The sequence below is a fragment of the Patagioenas fasciata genome, chromosome W (assembly GCF_037038585.1).
Source record: "Patagioenas fasciata isolate bPatFas1 chromosome W, bPatFas1.hap1, whole genome shotgun sequence".
Classification (NCBI taxonomy): Eukaryota; Metazoa; Chordata; class Aves; order Columbiformes; family Columbidae; genus Patagioenas; species Patagioenas fasciata.
In genome coordinates, this window is record NC_092559.1 from 2675235 (window position 1) to 2692782 (window position 17548).

A 17548-nucleotide genomic window follows, 5' to 3' on the forward strand; every position below is an offset into this window, starting at 1 on the left:
TGAATTAATCTAAAATGAATTCAGGTAATTGTTACAGTTGGATATAGTGTGAAGCTACATATGCAGCATTTTTTTGGGAGGGGAAAAAACTTAAGTTCATAGACGAGTTTTAAGTTACGCTGATAGGAAGGATTATCTGAATTTGTCTTTAAATGATCATTTGTGTAATAAAGAAGTCTTCATGTGGGCCTCCTGTTCTTCTAGTTGAAATTCTACTGGCAATTTCCTAAATTGCTGAGGCAGCTGCAGTCATTACTTACAGAAAACAATTATGTAATTTCTTTACTGTGTTTAGTGCAATGAAATGCATATTTAATTTTTTTCCAAAGGAAGGAAGAAAGGGAGAGGAACGAGAATATGTCCTTTTGCTTCTCTCTTAGACTCTTCTATTTCCTGAACATTTCTTGATGCAATAAACATGCTTTTCTGCCATCAAGATCCTTTTTCCCATGTGCAAAATGAAAATCATAGAATAATTTAGGTCAAAAGAGACCTCTAGAGGTTATATGGTACAACTCACACACACACTCAGAGGAGGGCTTTGAAGTTGCTCAGGGAAGACCTTCCCTCCCTCTTTTTCTGGTTACCTCTAAATATATCCCCTTGACTCATTCTAAACAGTTACTTAGGAAAGGTTGGAAATGTAAACACAAACAATTAAAGAAAATATATAATTACATTGTCTTTGAAATAAAAATAAATGTAATGAAACAATCTTTACTAAAAATAGTGCTGTATGATCAATATTCTGTATGATCAGAAGCTATGCTACTATCCAAGATTTCATCTTCAGGCATTGTTCATGCTGTTCATTCTAAGAACACATGTACTCTACACTTTCATCTGCATTAAATAAAAATTGTCAGAATGCATGGTCTGAAAGATAAGAAGCCTTCAGAGAAAATAGAAATAGATAATGGTTCTGAGGTTTTATTTTCCTTACAGCCAAAGTGTAAGCTGGAAAGTTTCAACGGAATCACTGAATGTATTACAATCAGCAGAATGTTCCCACTTTTCTTTCTTGATGGAATAATAAGAAGTAACAATAAAAAATTAAAATTTGGGGGAAATAAAAGTGTTTTTAAAGACACAGGTACCTGTACATTGACAAAATCAACACGGTTAAGGTCGCTGAGCATCTGGTTGATCTGAGAAGTGTTTTGAAGCACAGCTCGAGCTGCCTGAGCCAGGTGATTAAGAGATGTGTATCTTCTCAAAGTCTGGGCAAAGGCACTTACAGCAGCAACCTATGAAGAAATCAATTTATCTTAACACATTGTAATATCAAAAGGTCTTCTGTTTCATCTATTTTAATTTTAAATTTGCTGTGTTAATTTATGAGCCCTCAGATATTGCAATTCACAAATAATGAAACAGTTTTTCCTATTAATTTATTTGGCCAAAAAAAAGTTATTTCCAATACCATGTTTCATGTTTGAGGTTCAATCTAAATATGACATTTAGCATAAAAGTTAAAATGACATCTAGTGTACAACTGCAAAAACTGAAGAAAATGGCAGAAAACTTTGTTTACCTTGGTTTGTATCATTCTCTGTGGAATATTGTTCATGGCACTGGAAAGCCAACCTTCAAGGCTTTTTGCAAAATTGCGAATGGCTTGGGTCAAGGCACCTAAACATTTAAGAACAAAAATAAAATGTAAAAGATGGCAAGGTGCATCTCTTGAAACCTTTTGCATCCTCAGTATTTAAATATTCCACACTGAGATCTGCTGCATTTATTGACTCAGAGACTTATCCAGTCTAAGTTCGGATTCCTTCCAATACAAGAAGGATGTTGATAAACTGGAGCAAGAGGGCCACTGACATAGTCCTGGAGCACATACCTTATGTGGAGAGGCTGAAAGAACTAGGTTTGCTCAGCCTGGAAAAGAGAAAGTTATGGAGGGACCTAATAGAAGTGTTTCAATACAGACAAGGTATCAAGAATACCGAGTCAGATTGTTTATAATGATGCATGGCAGGAGGGTGATACACAGCAAGCATAAACTGAAAAAAGAGAGGACCTGACTTGATAGGAGAAGGTTTTTCACCTTAAGGACAGCTAAGTGGTACCAATTCATTGCCCTTTGTTGGACTCTCTCCGGTATGTCCATGTCTCTCTTGCACTGGGGAGCCCAGAACTGGACACTGGACTCCAAGTGTGGCATCACCGGTGCTGACTAGAGGGGAAGGATCACCTTCCTCAACCTGCTGCCAGTGAAGCCCAGGATACCATTAGCCTTCGTTGTAGCAAGGGCACGTTCAACTCGGTGTCCACCAGGATCCATAGGTCCTTTTCTGCAAAGCTACTTTCCAGCTGGCTGGACCCCTGGCATGTACCGGTGCATGGGGTTGTTCCTCCACAAGGGCAGGACTTGTCACTTTCCCTTGTTGAACTGCATGAGGATCCCATCAGCCCATTTCTCCATCTTGTCAAGGTCCCTCTGGATGGCAGCACAACCCTGTGATGTATCAGTCACTCTTCCTTGTTTTGTGTCATCAGCCAACTTGCTGAGAGTATGCTCTGCCCAGATCACTAATGAAGAAGTTGAACAGTATTGACCCCTGGGGTACACCACTATTTACTGGCCTCCAACTAGACTTTGTGCCATATGACCATGGGATCCTCTTTGAGGATGGAGGGCTGCTAGGGAGAGAGAGGATCCACATGACCGAGTGGGGCATGAACAGCTTTGCCAACAGGCTGTCCAACCTGGTAAAGAGAGCTTTACACTAGGAATGATGGGGAAGGGATGACCAACAGTCAAGTGAGGAAGTCATAGACTGGATGGGCAAGTAAATGATGTGGGGTAAACAAGAAGGACCTCACAATCAACAAAACCGGGTTGAAAGTGGACGGCTTCAAGCATGTGCACATAACTAAGGAAGTGTCAGGAGATCTGCATTATGGGAAAGCTTTCGCGCCCTTTGGGGGAAACTGGTATGCCTGGTATGCTATTAATTATATCAACTTACTTATATTACTTACTTTTTCTTCTACTCTTTCAATTATGAACTTGAAACTGAGCAGTGATGTTGGGAGTGTGTGGTTTATTGCAGTTCATTAAATTTTGCCTGAGTTTATAGCTCAAACGTGTGAAGCAGAGGATTATGTTTGGTTTACCCTATTTATATGTTAAATTCTCCAAAGACCAATGGATATGCTTCAGGTGGTCTTAAATGGGGCATCTCCTTGTAGCTGCTGCTTCTGCTATTAATTCTATCAACTCTGGGTTCTAGTACCTAATCTATGAACAAAGAGTCTATTCTTTTCCATATACAGAGCCTAGGATATATGGTTGAAGGAAGCTATCCTATTAAAAAAGAGAAAGAAGCAAGTACTAAACCTGTGGTGGGAATGGAAAGTGTTCTATGACTATTAACATGGATATTCTTTCATTCTCCTTTTATGGCCATGTGTTAGCCTGATTCTAACACAACCCTCAACCCCTCCCAAGAAATCATTTACACATCAAAACAGCAGCTAGGGCCAGTTATCGAGAGGGAAAGGAAAACATGAGTTGGTTGGTTAAGAAGACTGGGACTGTGATCCAATAAGCAGGAAAGGGTTCTGGTCTTAGATAAAGAGCTGCTGGAAGTGACTGGAAAGGCAAGAGCCAAGAACCAGTAGGTGGAAAGAAGAAAGTATGGTGGTAGACATGCAAATCCAACAGAGTAAAAATGCATGGTTGTCTGGGGAAAAGAACTTTAAAAACCAAAACAAAAATAAAACCACTGACCGGATAAACAGCCCAGAAAAGTTGTCTCTATAGAGGAGACGATGCCTATATGATTTTCCTGATACAACTGCTAATGATTTCATTTGTAGATAGTACCTTAAAAGGAGATGGAAGGAGGAACTGGCTGGCACAACATAACTTGTAGTGCTATTTCATCCACCAGTAAACTGTTTTAGTATGATGGTTGATAATTTACCACAGAAAAATGTAGGTTATAAGGGATCTCCAGAGGTGATCTAGTCCAACCCTCTGCTCAAATAATGTCTAATTAGATCATGTTGCTCAGGAATTTGTCCCATCAAGTCGTGTACACCTCCAAGGACAGAAGTTCCGCACCCTTTCTGGGCAACCTGTTCCTGTATTTGACCACCTTCATTGAAAAAAAGTATTTTCCTAATATCTAATCAGAACTTCCCATATTCCAATGTGCGTTCATTGCTTCCTGTCCTATTGCTGTGCGACTCTGAGAAGTGTCTGGCTCTATCTTCTCTGTACCCTCCCATCAGGTAGAGAGCAAAAAGGTATCCCCTGAGCCTTCTCCAAGCTGAACAGGCCTAGTTCTCTCAGCCTCTCCTCATGTCATGTTCTCCAGCCCCCTGACCATCTTGGTGGTCCTCTGCTGGACTCGCTCCAGTAAGTTCCATGTCTCTCTTGTACCAGGGAGCCGAAAACTGGACACAGGACTCCAGATACAGTCTCACCTGTGCTAAACAGAGGGTAAGGATCACTTCCCTTAACCTGCTGGCTACATCCTTGATAAGAGAGCCCAGGATGCATTTGTCCTTCTTTGCTGCAAGGACCAGTGGATGGAAAGAAGAAAGTATGGTGGTAGACACACAAATCTAACAAAGAACCAAAATGCTGCTGGCTCATATTCAACTTGCTTTCCACCAGGACTCCCAGGTTCTTCTCTGCAAAGTTACTTTGTAGACAGTCAGCTCCTCAGTCTATGTTTTTGCATGGGGTTATGGGGTTATTCCATCCCAGATGCAAGACTTGGCATTTATCCATGTTAAACGTAATAAGGATCCCATCAGTCCATTTCTCTGGCCTTTCCAGGTCCCTCTGACTTGCAGCATATTGAGTGGCCCCCCCCGGTTTGGTGTCATCTGCAAACTTGCCGAGAGTGCATTCTGTCCCATCATCCAGGTCACTAATGAAGATCTTAAACAGTATTGGTCCCAGTACTGATCCCTGAGAGACCTTACCAGTTACTGGCCCACAGCTGGACTTTGCACCACAGATCACAACTCCTTGAGCCCAGCAGTCTAGGCTATTTTCTAGCCACCTTATCATTCACTTATCCAGCTCATATCTGAACAATTTGGTGATAAAGAGATTATGGGAGACTGTGTCAGAGGCCTTTCTTCAGTCAAAGTATACAACATCCGTTGCCTCCCCTTGTCCACAGTGCCAGTCACCTCATCATAGAAAGCAATGAGTTTGGTCAGGCATGATTTGCCCTTGGTAAATCCCTGTTGGCTGCTCTCAGTCACCTTCTTGTCCTTCATGTATTTACAAATAGCTTCCAGGAAGCTTTGTTCCATAACCTTTCTAGAGACTGAGGTGAGGCTGACTGGCCTGTAGTTTCCAGTATACTCCTTTTTGTCCTTGAAGATGGGTGTGATATGACTTTTTCCATTCAGCATGAACTTCCCCCAGTTGCTGTGACCTTTTGAGGATGATAGAGAGCTGCCTTGCAATGACATCAGTCAGCTCCTTCAGCACCCTTGGATGCACCCCATCTGGTCCCATGGGCTTGTGTACATCTAAAAGGTTTAAGTGCTCCTTAATGGCATCTTCATAGATACAGGAGATTATTATTTCTAGCAAGCTCTAGCAGTTCTAGCAGGCTCTGTCAGCTGTTCTTGATTAAAGAGGGCACTGAGCTTTTGTTCCAGCTGACTCCTGATTAGGGACAGTCAAGCACCCTTTCAGCAAATACTAGGGAGTGACCTATATAAGTGCCAGTCTAAAGCACAATGAGCAGAATCAGCAGTTTGTAGTGAATGGGGTCTAGTAGCTTTACTCTGGATGGTGTCTGTATCCTCAACAATGGTGGGGACGTGTTACATGACATGGTCCCCAGGAGCTGTTAGAGCAACTGTCCCTGGAATGTCAGAGGCCTTGGCCTAGATGGAGCTCCAGAAGGATACAGTTCTGTAGGTCTCAGGCTGTAGGATGTGCCTGGGGTTTTGCTGATAGTGGGGCAGCAGAAGAGAGTCTTATAGTCTGCAGGTGGTGTGCGCTTGTTGAGGATCTGTGTTGCCAAGTAAAGGAGCTATGGGAGGAGGTCAGCCGACTGCACAGCATAAGAGATGATGAGAAACAGATGAACTGGTTCTCCTCTGGAATCCTGTAGCTTCAAGAGCCTGAACTCCCAACTGCACTGAAGGAGAAGCAGGAGCAGTTTGTGCTTTTTGGCTTGGGAAGTGGAGACTCCCATGATGAGGGTGGAAGCTTGTAACTTCTGGCACAAAGAGGAAGTTCTTCTTTTCCACCTGAAGATTTGCAACTACAAAATAGAATCAGTGACCTCACAGAAGATGAGGAGCTGGGAGGTCTGTCAAACAAAGCATCCATGCTGGTGGAACCTGGGTCATGCAGTAATGAATAACTGACTCCTAAGGGGAGCGGAGACTCCCATGTGCTGATTTGATCAATTGTTTAGGGAGGTTTGTTTGCTGAGGGCTTGGGTGTGGGATACTATTGAAAAACTCCTAAGGCTTCTCTGGCCCTCAGGCTATTAATCTCTGCTGCTCTTCCATGTGAGCACCAATGATACTGCCAAGGGAGACCTACCTGGAAAGTGTCAAGTGTGGCTATATGACTCTGAGGGCAATGGTCAAGGACATGGGTGCCTTGGTGATGTTATTCTTGCTCTTCCTGGTGAGGGGAAAGAGCTTGAGGATGAGTGGATGGATCCTGCAGGTCAACAATTGGGTGTCTGGCTGGTGTTGGCAGCAAGCTTTTAATTTTTTTAGAGAATCACAGAATGGCAGAGGTTTGAGGGGACCTGCGGAGGTGCTCTTGCCCATACCCCTGCTCAAGCAGGGACACCTAAAGCCAGTTGCCCAGGAACACATCCAGATGGCTTTTGAATATCTCCAAGGAGTGAGACTCCACAATCTCTCTGGGCAACCTGTTCTAGTGCTCAGTCACTGTCACAGTGAAAAAGTGTTTCCTGATGTTCAGATGGAACCTCCTGTATTTCGGTTTGTGCCTATTGCCTCTTGTCCTGTCACTAGGCACCACTGAAAAGAGCCTGGCTCAATCTTTTATGCACCTTCCCTTCATGTACATTCCTATTCATGTACATTGATAAGATCCCCCTCACCCCAAGCCTTCTCTTCCCTAGGCTCCTCTACCTCTACCAAAAACTTGCCACATAAAGCCAATACAGATCTTCTTCAGGCAACTGGAATAAGCCTCATGTTCACAGGCCCTGGTTCTCATGAGAGACTTGAAGAACCCCAATATCTGCTAGAGGGACAACAAAGCAGGGCACAGGCAACCCAGGAGGACAGTTAAGCAGTACAACTGGTTGCCCAGAGAGGTTTGTGTAGTTTCTGTCCTTAGGCATTTTCAAGACCTGACTGGTTAAAGCCCTGAGCAAATTCATCCAAATTCAGCATTGACCATGCTTTGAGCAGGAGGTTGGACTAGAGACCTTCTGAGGTGCCTTCCAACCTGAGTTATTCTTTGATTCTATATTATGTAACAATGATTTAGTTTCTAATTTAACAAACAGAACTGACCACTTCACCTAAGTTTCTTGAAAGTGTCTTATGATCAGCAGTGAAAATTCTTTTTGGCATTCCTACAGGTAGGTACATCGATAATTGCAACAACTGTTTCCTGTCTCCTGAAAACTTTCATCATGAATTTTCTGCCTTCAATTTTTCCCTAAGTGCTTTTGCTTTTAAAGAGCAAAACCCTGCACAAAATGGCAATTATTGCAATACTGCAGTTTCCTCAAGTAAGCTCGAAGTACCCTGAACCATTGCCAACATGCTGTTTATTTTAGTTCTGAAGAACAAAATGCAATGTCTAGTGTTCAAAGACAGTATCAATAAGCAATATATGAATGTGTTTAACTAACAGAAGGTAGGATTGCTCTTACTGCTGTGAAATCTTGGTGGCGGAGAACGAATGCTGCTACATTAACGAAAAAGACAAAACTAGAAAAGGGGAATCATGTTATCTTTACATGTTTTTTGTTTATGTGGTGTTTGTTTTCCACTACGTCTAAGAAGAAACAGTCCAAATAAAGACTGAATTTTGTTTATGAGGAAAAACACCATGTTTGGTAGAGTAAGAATTAATGGTGAATGGAAGTCACCTGATATGAGAAATGCCCTTTTTCAACCTGAGCAACCGATGAATCCTGTAATTAAGAACTTCCACTAGCAAAGTTAGCAAAATTGCTTAAAAAGAAAGAAATATTTTATTTTTCACAGCATCCTTTTCTTCAAATTTGTAATGATAACTAGTTTATTTAACTCCCCCCAAATGTGGATGCTCATCTGAAATTTAATTTGGATTTATAAAACTTCGTATTAGCTCTATGGAACAGAGTGTTTTGGTTGTTTTTTTTTTGTTGGTTGGTTGGTTGGTGTTTGTTTGGGTTTTTTCGGTTGGTTGGTTTGGTTTTTTCCTTCTTTCTTGAGGTTTCCAGGCAAAAGAACAATGCTCTTTTGCACTGTCAATCATCTAACCCACTTATGCTACTATATAAACATTGTTTGTATCACTTACTAATTAACTAAGCATTCACTTGTTAAATTATTACCTGTGGAATAAGAAAAAGTCAGTATAAGGAATACTGTAAATAATGGGTCAACGATGTTTAGTTCTTTAAGGAATTTATTTTTTTTTTTTTCCTGGACAAATGCTGTGTAAAACACCTAAGATCTTTTTCACCCCACTGTATTACAGGATGATCTGTTTTAAAAACTAAGTGTGGAAAGAAGCAGCTCAGTGTCATCCTGATTTAAAAAAAAAAAAAAATAGTGTCTTTAGCTATGAAGAAAGAGGAATTCTAAATTCTGAAGAAAGAATATTCCCTTTTTCTAGCTAAACACTATGTTATTAGACAAAAGTGATGTATGGAATGATCACAAATTTCTAATGAGCTCTGAAAATGATACATTAAATTAAAAAATGTTGTTGTCCTCTGTCCTGTAAATAGTGGCTAACATACCCAGCCATTATCAAAAGCCTAAGCACCTACATGCTCCAAACATTCTTCAAGTTGATCTGGCTATCATCAAAACTGTCAAAAACCTCTTCCAGAGAATCTTAAGAACAATCTGGTGCAAAATAAATGGCCTAAGTAAGTTCATTCTGATTGTAAAGTGTTACTAAACACACACTAAATGATGTAGCAAAAAAAGTTACGAGGAGAACATTTATTTTTGGATAGGCATTCAACAAGCTTTGGTTCGCATCTGAAATCTCTCTCCTACACAAATTTCACAAATAACAAGATTTTGCAGTCTTTCCGGTACTTGTAATTGCTGAAATTGAGAAATACAATGTGAAAAATATGTTGAACATAACTTCTCTGTCTGGAATAGGAACTCCCAAACAAGTTGGTTACTCTTGATCCTGTCACTTGCAAAGAGATAAAAAGGCCATTCTCAGGGAAAAGGATCTATTGCCACTAAAACACAGTGGCTCTTTTGCTAGCATCATTAGATAATAATCAACTTTACTCCCGGCTCAAGTATAGAGTGGTTGACTTCTTTTTAAACAAAGAAATGTGGCTTTTTCCTACACAGTAGTTTTTTCATTCATTTTTGTGGGCACTAAAAAGTTTTCACGAAAATTTCAACTGGCCAAATTTTACTTAGAGCTTGTTTTTCAAAAGTTTTTTCCTCACTGTTAATTTCTTTTATGGTAATATTTATTAGTAAGTTATGTGACAGAGTAGGCTTGGGGGATTATCCCCACCCCCCCACCCCCCCCCCCAAAATACTGAAAGTCAGGAAAAGAAAAAAAAAAAAAAGATTAAACTCATATAAATAGAATTATCAGTTTACATCCTTACTAAATTCAACACATTGCCCCCCACCCTTTTTTTTTTTGGCCAGCTGATCTTGGTACCTTTCTGATTTTCCAGGAAAAAAGAAAACTGCCTATGATGGGGTATTTCTACAAAGCAGTACTTACAAATATGTTCCCGAGTTGCTTCTTACAGTATAGCTGACAGAGACAGCCAACAGGTGCAGCACTTTGCTCAGAAGAGGGACAGAAACTTTGCAGAGAACAGAATCCACGTCCTGAGCAATGGTGTTAATGTATTACAGGGCACCACCTCCAGCCATTGGAACAATTATCCCTATAATGTCAGAGGCCTCAATCCAGACCAAGCTCCTGAGGGAGGATGCAACTCTCAGAGTACAGCAAGTGGCTGGTGTCTCTCACTGAGGCTGGGACAGAGGGAGACAGTTTCCTTGCCTGCAGGACATGTGCAGTGGTACGGGATCTGTGTTGCCAAGGAGGTTCAAGAAAAGGTCAGCAGACTGTGCGATATCAGAGATGGTGAGAAAGAGATCAACCTGATCTTTTTCCAAGACCCTGCAGCCTGAGCCCTCAGCTGTATTGAAGGAGGATCAGGTGGTCTGTGCTTATTGGGTTAGGAAATGGCGAAGACTGGAAGCTTGTGACTTCCGGCAACAGGAAGAAGGCTCCTGCTCCACCTGCATATCTCCAACTAAAGAACAGGTTCAGTACCCTCGCAGTGTTGAGGGTCTGGGAACTCCATCCAGTGAAGCATCTGAGCTAGCTAAGTCTGAGCCATGCAGCAGCACCAGAAGGAAGTGGCAAGTGATAACAGTAGGAGACTCCATGCTGTAGGGGATGGGGGCCCACATCTGCTGACCTGACCTGCTGTCATGGGAGGTTTACTGCTTGCTGGGAGTGGGATCTGGGATGCTGTGGAGATACTGCCAAGGTTTGTCCAGCCCTCGGACTATTACTCCTTGCGAATCTTCATGTGGGCACCAACACTACTGCCAGAGGAGATCTGGAGCATATCAAGCGTGACTACATGCATCTGGAGGCAATGGCCAAGAGCATGATGGTCCAAGTAGTGTTCTCCTTCCAGGGAGAAGCAAGGGCTTGAGGAGGAATGGAAGGATCCTGTGGGTCAACAGTTGGTTGCCCAGCTGGCGATGACAATCGGTATTTGTAATTTATGGCCATGGGGACCCTTCTTTGAGGATTGAAGACTGCTGGAGAGAGGTGGGATCCACCTGACCAAGTGGGGCAAAACCATCTTTACCAACAGGCTGGCCAACCTGGTGAGGATAATGGGGGAGGGAGATGAAGACCCACAATCAAGGGAGGGAGTGGTGGAATGAGTTGGCAAGCGAAGGATGCAGGGTGTTATGGAAAAGAGGGAGCTTGTAATCAGCAAAAGAGGGCTGAAGGGGAGATGCTCTGCTGGACGCAATTCTTACAAACAATGAGGCTTTTTTTTATGATTCCTACAGACTGGTTGGCGATGTGAAGGTTAGGGGGCAGCCTGGACTGCATTGACCATGAGATGGTGGAGTTGAGAATCCTGAGAGGAGGGAACAAGGCAAATGGCAGGATCGCAACTCCAAACTTCAGGAGAGAAGACTTTGGCCTGTGGAGGGACCTACTTGGAAGAATCCCATGTGAGACAGTCCTAGAGAGCAGAGGGGGTCTAGGAGACCTGTTTGATATTCAAGGATTGCCTCTTCCAAGCTCAAGAATGGTCCATCACAATGAGCAGAAAATCAAGCAAAGGTGAAGGGTCTGCATGGACGAACAAGGAGATCCTGACTAAAATCAAGCATGAAAAGGAAGCATACAGGAGCTGGAAAAAGGGGCAAGTGATCCAGGAGGAATGCAGCGACACTGTCCAAGTGTGCAGAGATGGGGTTAGGGAAGCCAAAGCCCACCTGGAGTTGAAACTGGCGAGGGATGTGAAGGGCAACATTAAGGATTTCTACAGGTACATCAGCAGCAAAATGAAGACCAGAGAAAATGTGGGCCTGCTGCTGAATGGGGCAGGGAACCTGATGAGAAAAGGACATGGGAAAGGCCAAGGTACTAAATGCCTTCTACGCCTGAGTCTTTTCTGGTAAGGATTGCCTTCAGGAATCCCAGGCTTCTGAGACCAGAGGGAAAGTCTGCAGCAAGGAAGAATTCTCCTCAATAGAGGAGGACCCAGTTAGGGAAACATTTAAACAAATTGGACATGCACAAGTCCATGGGACCTGATGGGATGCACCCATGAGTGCTGAGGGAGCTGGCTGATGTCATTACAAGGCCACTCTCAATTATCTTTGAATGGTCATGGTGATCAGGGGAGGTTCCTGAGGACTGGAAGAAAGCAAATGACACTCCAGTCTTCAAGAAGGGCAAGGAGGAGGATCTGGGGAACTACAGGCTGGTCAGCCTCACCTCTGTTCCTGGGAAGATGATGGAGAAAATAATCCTGGAAGCCATTTCCAAAGAAGGTGCCTGGTAGGAATCAGCATGGATTTAGGAATGGGAAATCATGCCTGACCAATCTGATAAGCTTTCTACAATGAGTCAACTAGCTTAGTGGATGAGGGGAGAGCAGCGGCTGCTGTTTATCTTGACTTTAGCAAGGCTTTTGACACTGTCTCTCATAACATCCTCATAGACAAGCTGACAAAATACAGGTTAGAAAAGTGGACAGCAAGGTGGACTGAAAACTGGCTGAACTGCCAGGCCCAGACAGTTGTGATCAGAAGCATAAAGTCTAGCTGGAGGCCAGCCTCTAGTGGTGTCCCCCAGGGTTGATCCTCGGGCCGATACTGTTTAACAACTTCGTTAATGACCTGGACGATGTGACAGAGTGCACCCTCAGCAAGTTTGCAGAGGACACAGAATTGGGAGAAGTGGTCGGTAGACCAGATGGCTGTTGTGCCATTCAGAGGGACCTTGACAGGCTGGAGAAATGGGCAGAAAGGAACCTCATGCAGTCCAACAAAAGGAAATGTCAAGTCCTGCCCCTGGGGAGGAATAACATGATGCACCAGTACAGGCTAGGGTCTGGCTGGCTGGAAAGCAGCTTTGCGGAGAAGGACACGGGAGTCCTGGTGGGCAACAAGCTGAATGTGAGCCAGTAATGTGCCCTTGCAGCAAAGGAGGCCAATGGTATCCTGAGCTGCATTAGGAACAGTGTTGACAGGAGGTTGAGGGAGGTGATAATTTCTCTCTACTCAGCACTGGCGAGGCCACACCTGGAGTACTGTGTCCAGTTCTGGTCTCCCCGGTACAAGAAAGACATGGACATACTGTAGCAAGTTCAGTGAAGAGCCACTGCAGTGATGAAAGGATCGGAGCATCTCCCGTAGGAGGAGATGCTGAGAGAGCTGGGACAGAATCACAGAATCATAGAATTGTTTAGGTTGGAAAAGACCTTAAAGATCATCGAGTCCAACCGTTAACCTAACACTGCCAAGTTCACCACTAAACCTAAGTGCCACATCTACATGTCTTTTAAATACTTCTGGGGATGGTGACTCAGGATTGTTTAGGCTGGAAAAGAGAAGGCTCAGAAGGGATCTTATCAGTGTGTCTAAATACGGGATGGGAGGGTGTATTGAAGATGGAGCCAAACTCTTCTCAGTGGTGCTCAGTGACGGGACAAGAGGGAATGGGCACAAACTGAAACACAGGAACTTCCGTTTGAACTTAAGAAAAATCTTTTTTACTCTAAGGGTTGTCAAACACTGGACCAGGTTGCCCAGAGAGTTTATGGAGTCTCCATCCTTGGAGATATTCAAAACCTGACTGGACAATGTCCTGAGCAACTTGCTCTGGTTGATCCTGATTTGAGTGGGGGTTGGGAGGGGGTTTGGACTAGACGATCGCCAGAGATCCCTTCCAACCTCAGCTACTCAAGTATTCTATGGTTCTGTGATTACACTTGAAGTCATCATTGCAGAAGGTGTCATTTACAGTATCAAAAAAAACTTTTCTAGCTACAAGGATAGCTGAGACTCTATGTCTTAAAATATTAATCCAACTTTATAAAGCAATTATTGTTTGGTCCACAGAAAGGATATAAAACTTGTTTTTACAAGGATTATACTGGATTGTAAAGAGGAAATTTCTTTTTAATATTTAACACAACGGACAAAACACGCAATAAATGTCTTAGGAAGAAATTTAAACTACAGGCACCACTTCCAGGAAGATCAACCTGAACTTTGCAACTGATAAGATGTTAAACCAGGGGGGATCCCAGACACCAAACTGGGAGGGATGCAGGAATTGATAGAACTATAAAAATTGATGAAGGGATTTGCAGGGGGAAGGGGAAGCAGGGAGAAACAAAGAGGAGGGATAGACAGAAAGGGGGATAAACCAGGCCAGTCACGGGTAAAACAGGGCCAGTCAGTACGCTTGTCTGGCTGAGCCCTGCGCCTGATCACCACAGTCTGTCCTATTTTCTTGTATCTACTTTTAAAATCTTTTGTTAACTATTACTCTGCTTAATCTCACTCTCTGTCCTCTGTGTATGTGTGCTGCAAGGAACAGGTGCCAGCTGCTGGTGAGACTTGTGTGTGTGAGAGTGAAATTTGGTGCCCAGCTACTGGAGTCAGACTGGGGGACGTAGGCACCCCAGGGTCTGTGGTGTCAGCTACAGGAGTGCCTGAGGGTCCTAGCATCAGTAGTTGGAGGGGCCATAGCTCTCTGGATCATCATCACCAAATCATCATATGGTTTGGGATGGAAGGTGCCTTTAAAGGTCCAACCTCCCCCTGCTGTGGGCCAGGGACACCTTTCACTAGATCAGGTTGCTCCTAATGCAAACCCCAGGATGCAGTTTGCCCTCTTGGCTGCCAGGGTACACTACCGACTCATATTGAGCCTGCTGTCAACCAGCACCCACAGATCCCTTTCTGCAGGGCTGCTCTCCAGCCACTCCTAACACTAACCTCCTCCCAATTTATACTTGTGCCCAGCGTTACTCTGCCACAGGTGCAGAATCTGGCATTTCGACTTGTTAAATTTCACGCCATTGATGATTGCCCAACGCTCCCATCTAGATCCCTCTGCAAGGCCTCTTGACCCTCAAGAGAGTCAACAGCACCTCCCAATTTGGTATCGCCAGCAAACTTGCTAATGGTGCATCTAGATAATTTATAAAAATACTGAACAGAACTGGCCCTAGAACTGAGCCCTGAGGAAGACCACTGGTGACTAGTCGCCAGCCAGATGTAGCCCCATTCTCTACAACCCTTTGAGCCCTGCCCTTCAGCCAGTTCTTCGCCCAGCACACCATGAACCTGCTCATCTCATGGGATACTGTGAGGGACAGTATCAAAAGCCTTACTAAAATCCAGAAAGACTGCCTTCCCTTCATCCACTAGGTGGGTGACCTTATTATAGAAGGATATCAAATTAGTTAGACAGGAATTTCCCTTTGTGAACCCATGTTGACTGTGCCTGATGATTGCATTGGTCTTTAAAGGCCTTTCAGTAGCACCCAGTATGATCTTCTCCATAATTTTTCCAGGAACTGAGGTTAGACTAACAGGTCTGTAGTTTCCTGGGTCTTCTCTCACGCCCTTCTTGTAAATTGGAATAACACTGGTTAGCTTCCAATCAACAATTACCTCCCCAGACTCCCAAGACCTTTGGTAGACGATTGAGAGGAGTCCTGCCATAACATCTTCTAGCTTCTTCAGTATTCTGGAATGAATCCCATCAGGCCCCATGGACTTGTGAACATTCAACTGATACAGCTGGCCCCTTAGAAATTCAGTGTCCACAAATGGAAAGTCACTGTTCCCACACTCATGGTTCTTTGACTCGGGGGACTGGGCAGCCCAAGGTCTATCAGTATTGCTAAAGACTGAGCAGAAAAAGCACTGAATGTCTCCGCTTTTTCTTCATCCCTATTAGCCAGGTGACCATCTTCAAGAAGTATCAGTCCAATGTTTTCCTTAGACCTGCTCTTGCTATCAACGTACTTAAAAGAGCCCTTCTTGTTATCTGACACAACACTGAGCAGTTTCAACTCTAACTGAGCTTTGGCCTTTCATGTCTTCCCCCTGCATATATGAGCCACAGCTCTGTAATCTTCCTGCGAAGCCTGACCTTGCTTCCAGAGATCATACCATTTCTTTTTCATCTTGAGCTCCACGAGGAGTTGCCTGTTCAGCCAAGCTGGTCTTCTGCCCGGCTTGCTTGACTTTTGACACAAGGGGATTGCCTGCTCCTGTGCTTCTAAAAGGTGGTTCTTAAAAACTGACCAGCACTCATGGTCTCAGGGGACACTGCTAAACAGCTTCCTGAGTAGCTTAAAGTTTGCTCTCTTGAACTCCAGCATAGCAACTCTGCTCACCTTTTTTCTCATTGCACCGAAAACTTTAAACTCACTGTGGCCAAGACAGCCACCTACCATCACACCTCCCACGAGTCCTTCTCTGTTCACAGGCAACAAGTCTAGGAGGGCATCTTTCCTAGTTGGCTCAGTGAGTACTTGTGACAAGAAGTTATCTCCTACAAACTTCAAGAATTTCCAAGCCCTGCTCACCACAACAGTATGATATTCCCAGTTGATGCCTGTGAAGCTGGAATTTCACAGAATCACAGAATGTTAGGGATTGGAAGGGACCTCGAAAGATCACCTAGTTCAATCCCCCTGCCGGAGCAGGAACACCTAGATGAGGTTCCACAGGAAGGCGTCCAGGAGGGCTTTGAATGTCTCTAGGGAAGGAGACTCCACGACCTCCCTGGGCAGCCTGTTTCAGTGTTCTGTCACCCTCACCTGAGAAGAAGTTTCTTCTCAAATTTAAGTGGAACCTCTTGTGTTCCAGTTTGAACCCATTACCCCTTGTCCTACCGTTGGTTGTCACCGAGAAGAGCCTGGCTCCATCCTCGTGACACTCACCCTTTATATATCTGTAAACATTAGTGAGGTCACCCCTCAGTCTCCTCTTCTCCAAGCTAAAGAGACCCAGCTCCCTCAGCCTTTCCTCATAAGGAAGATGCTCCCCTCCCTCAATCGTCTTTGTTGCCCATAAAGACAAGGGCTACCGATCAAGAGATTTCTCCTAATTGCCTATAGAATAACTCATTAGTGCTATCATCCTGGCTGGGCGATCGGTAGTAGACGTCCACAACATCATCTCCTTTGTTTTCCATCCCCCTAATCCTCACCCAGAGGCTCTCCACCACATCACTGCTAACTGTAAGGGCTGTACAATCAAACCTCTCCCTTACATACAGTGCAACACCTCCACCTCGCCTGTCCTATCCCTTGTGAACAGCCTTGTGGGCCTCCTCTGGACCCACTCTAACAGAACTGGATGCCCCAGAGCTGGATGCAGTACTCCAGGTGGAGTCTCGCGAGAGCGGAACAGAGGAGGAGAATTGACCTGCTGGTCACGCTTCCCTTTATGCAGCCCAGGATGCAATTGGCTTTCTGGACTGCAAGTGCACATTGCCGGCTCATGTCCAGTCTTTCATCCACCAGTACCCCAAGTCCTTCTTCATAGAGCTTCTCTCCATCCATTCATCCCCAGTCTGGGGTTTACCCCGAACCAGGTGCAGGACCTTGCACTGGACCTTTTTTAACTTCATATGGTTTGCATGGGCCCACTCCTCAAGCCTGTCAAGGTCCCTCTGGAGACAGGCCCTTCCTTCAAGCAAATCCACTGCATCACTCAGCTTGATGTCATCTGCAAACTTGCTGAGGGTGCACTCATTCCCACTTATGTCGTTGATTGAAGATATCAAACAGTACCGGTCCCAATACGGATCCTTGAGGGACACCACTCGTCC

At 44.2% G+C, this 17548-nt stretch overlaps 1 protein-coding gene across 1 annotated transcript in view; it reads right to left on the bottom strand.

The window, feature by feature from the left end:
- The window catches only part of LOC136114487 (transcription factor RFX3-like), an 88839-nt gene that overhangs the window by 4705 nt on the left and 66586 nt on the right, over window positions 1–17548 (bottom strand). Inside the window, exons 12-13 of the mRNA XM_071801574.1 lie at window positions 1535–1632; window positions 1097–1247 (exon numbers count right to left, since the gene is read on the bottom strand). Coding sequence (XP_071657675.1) covers window positions 1097–1247; window positions 1535–1632 — 249 coding nt within the window. The remainder of the gene's footprint in view (window positions 1–1096; window positions 1248–1534; window positions 1633–17548) is intronic.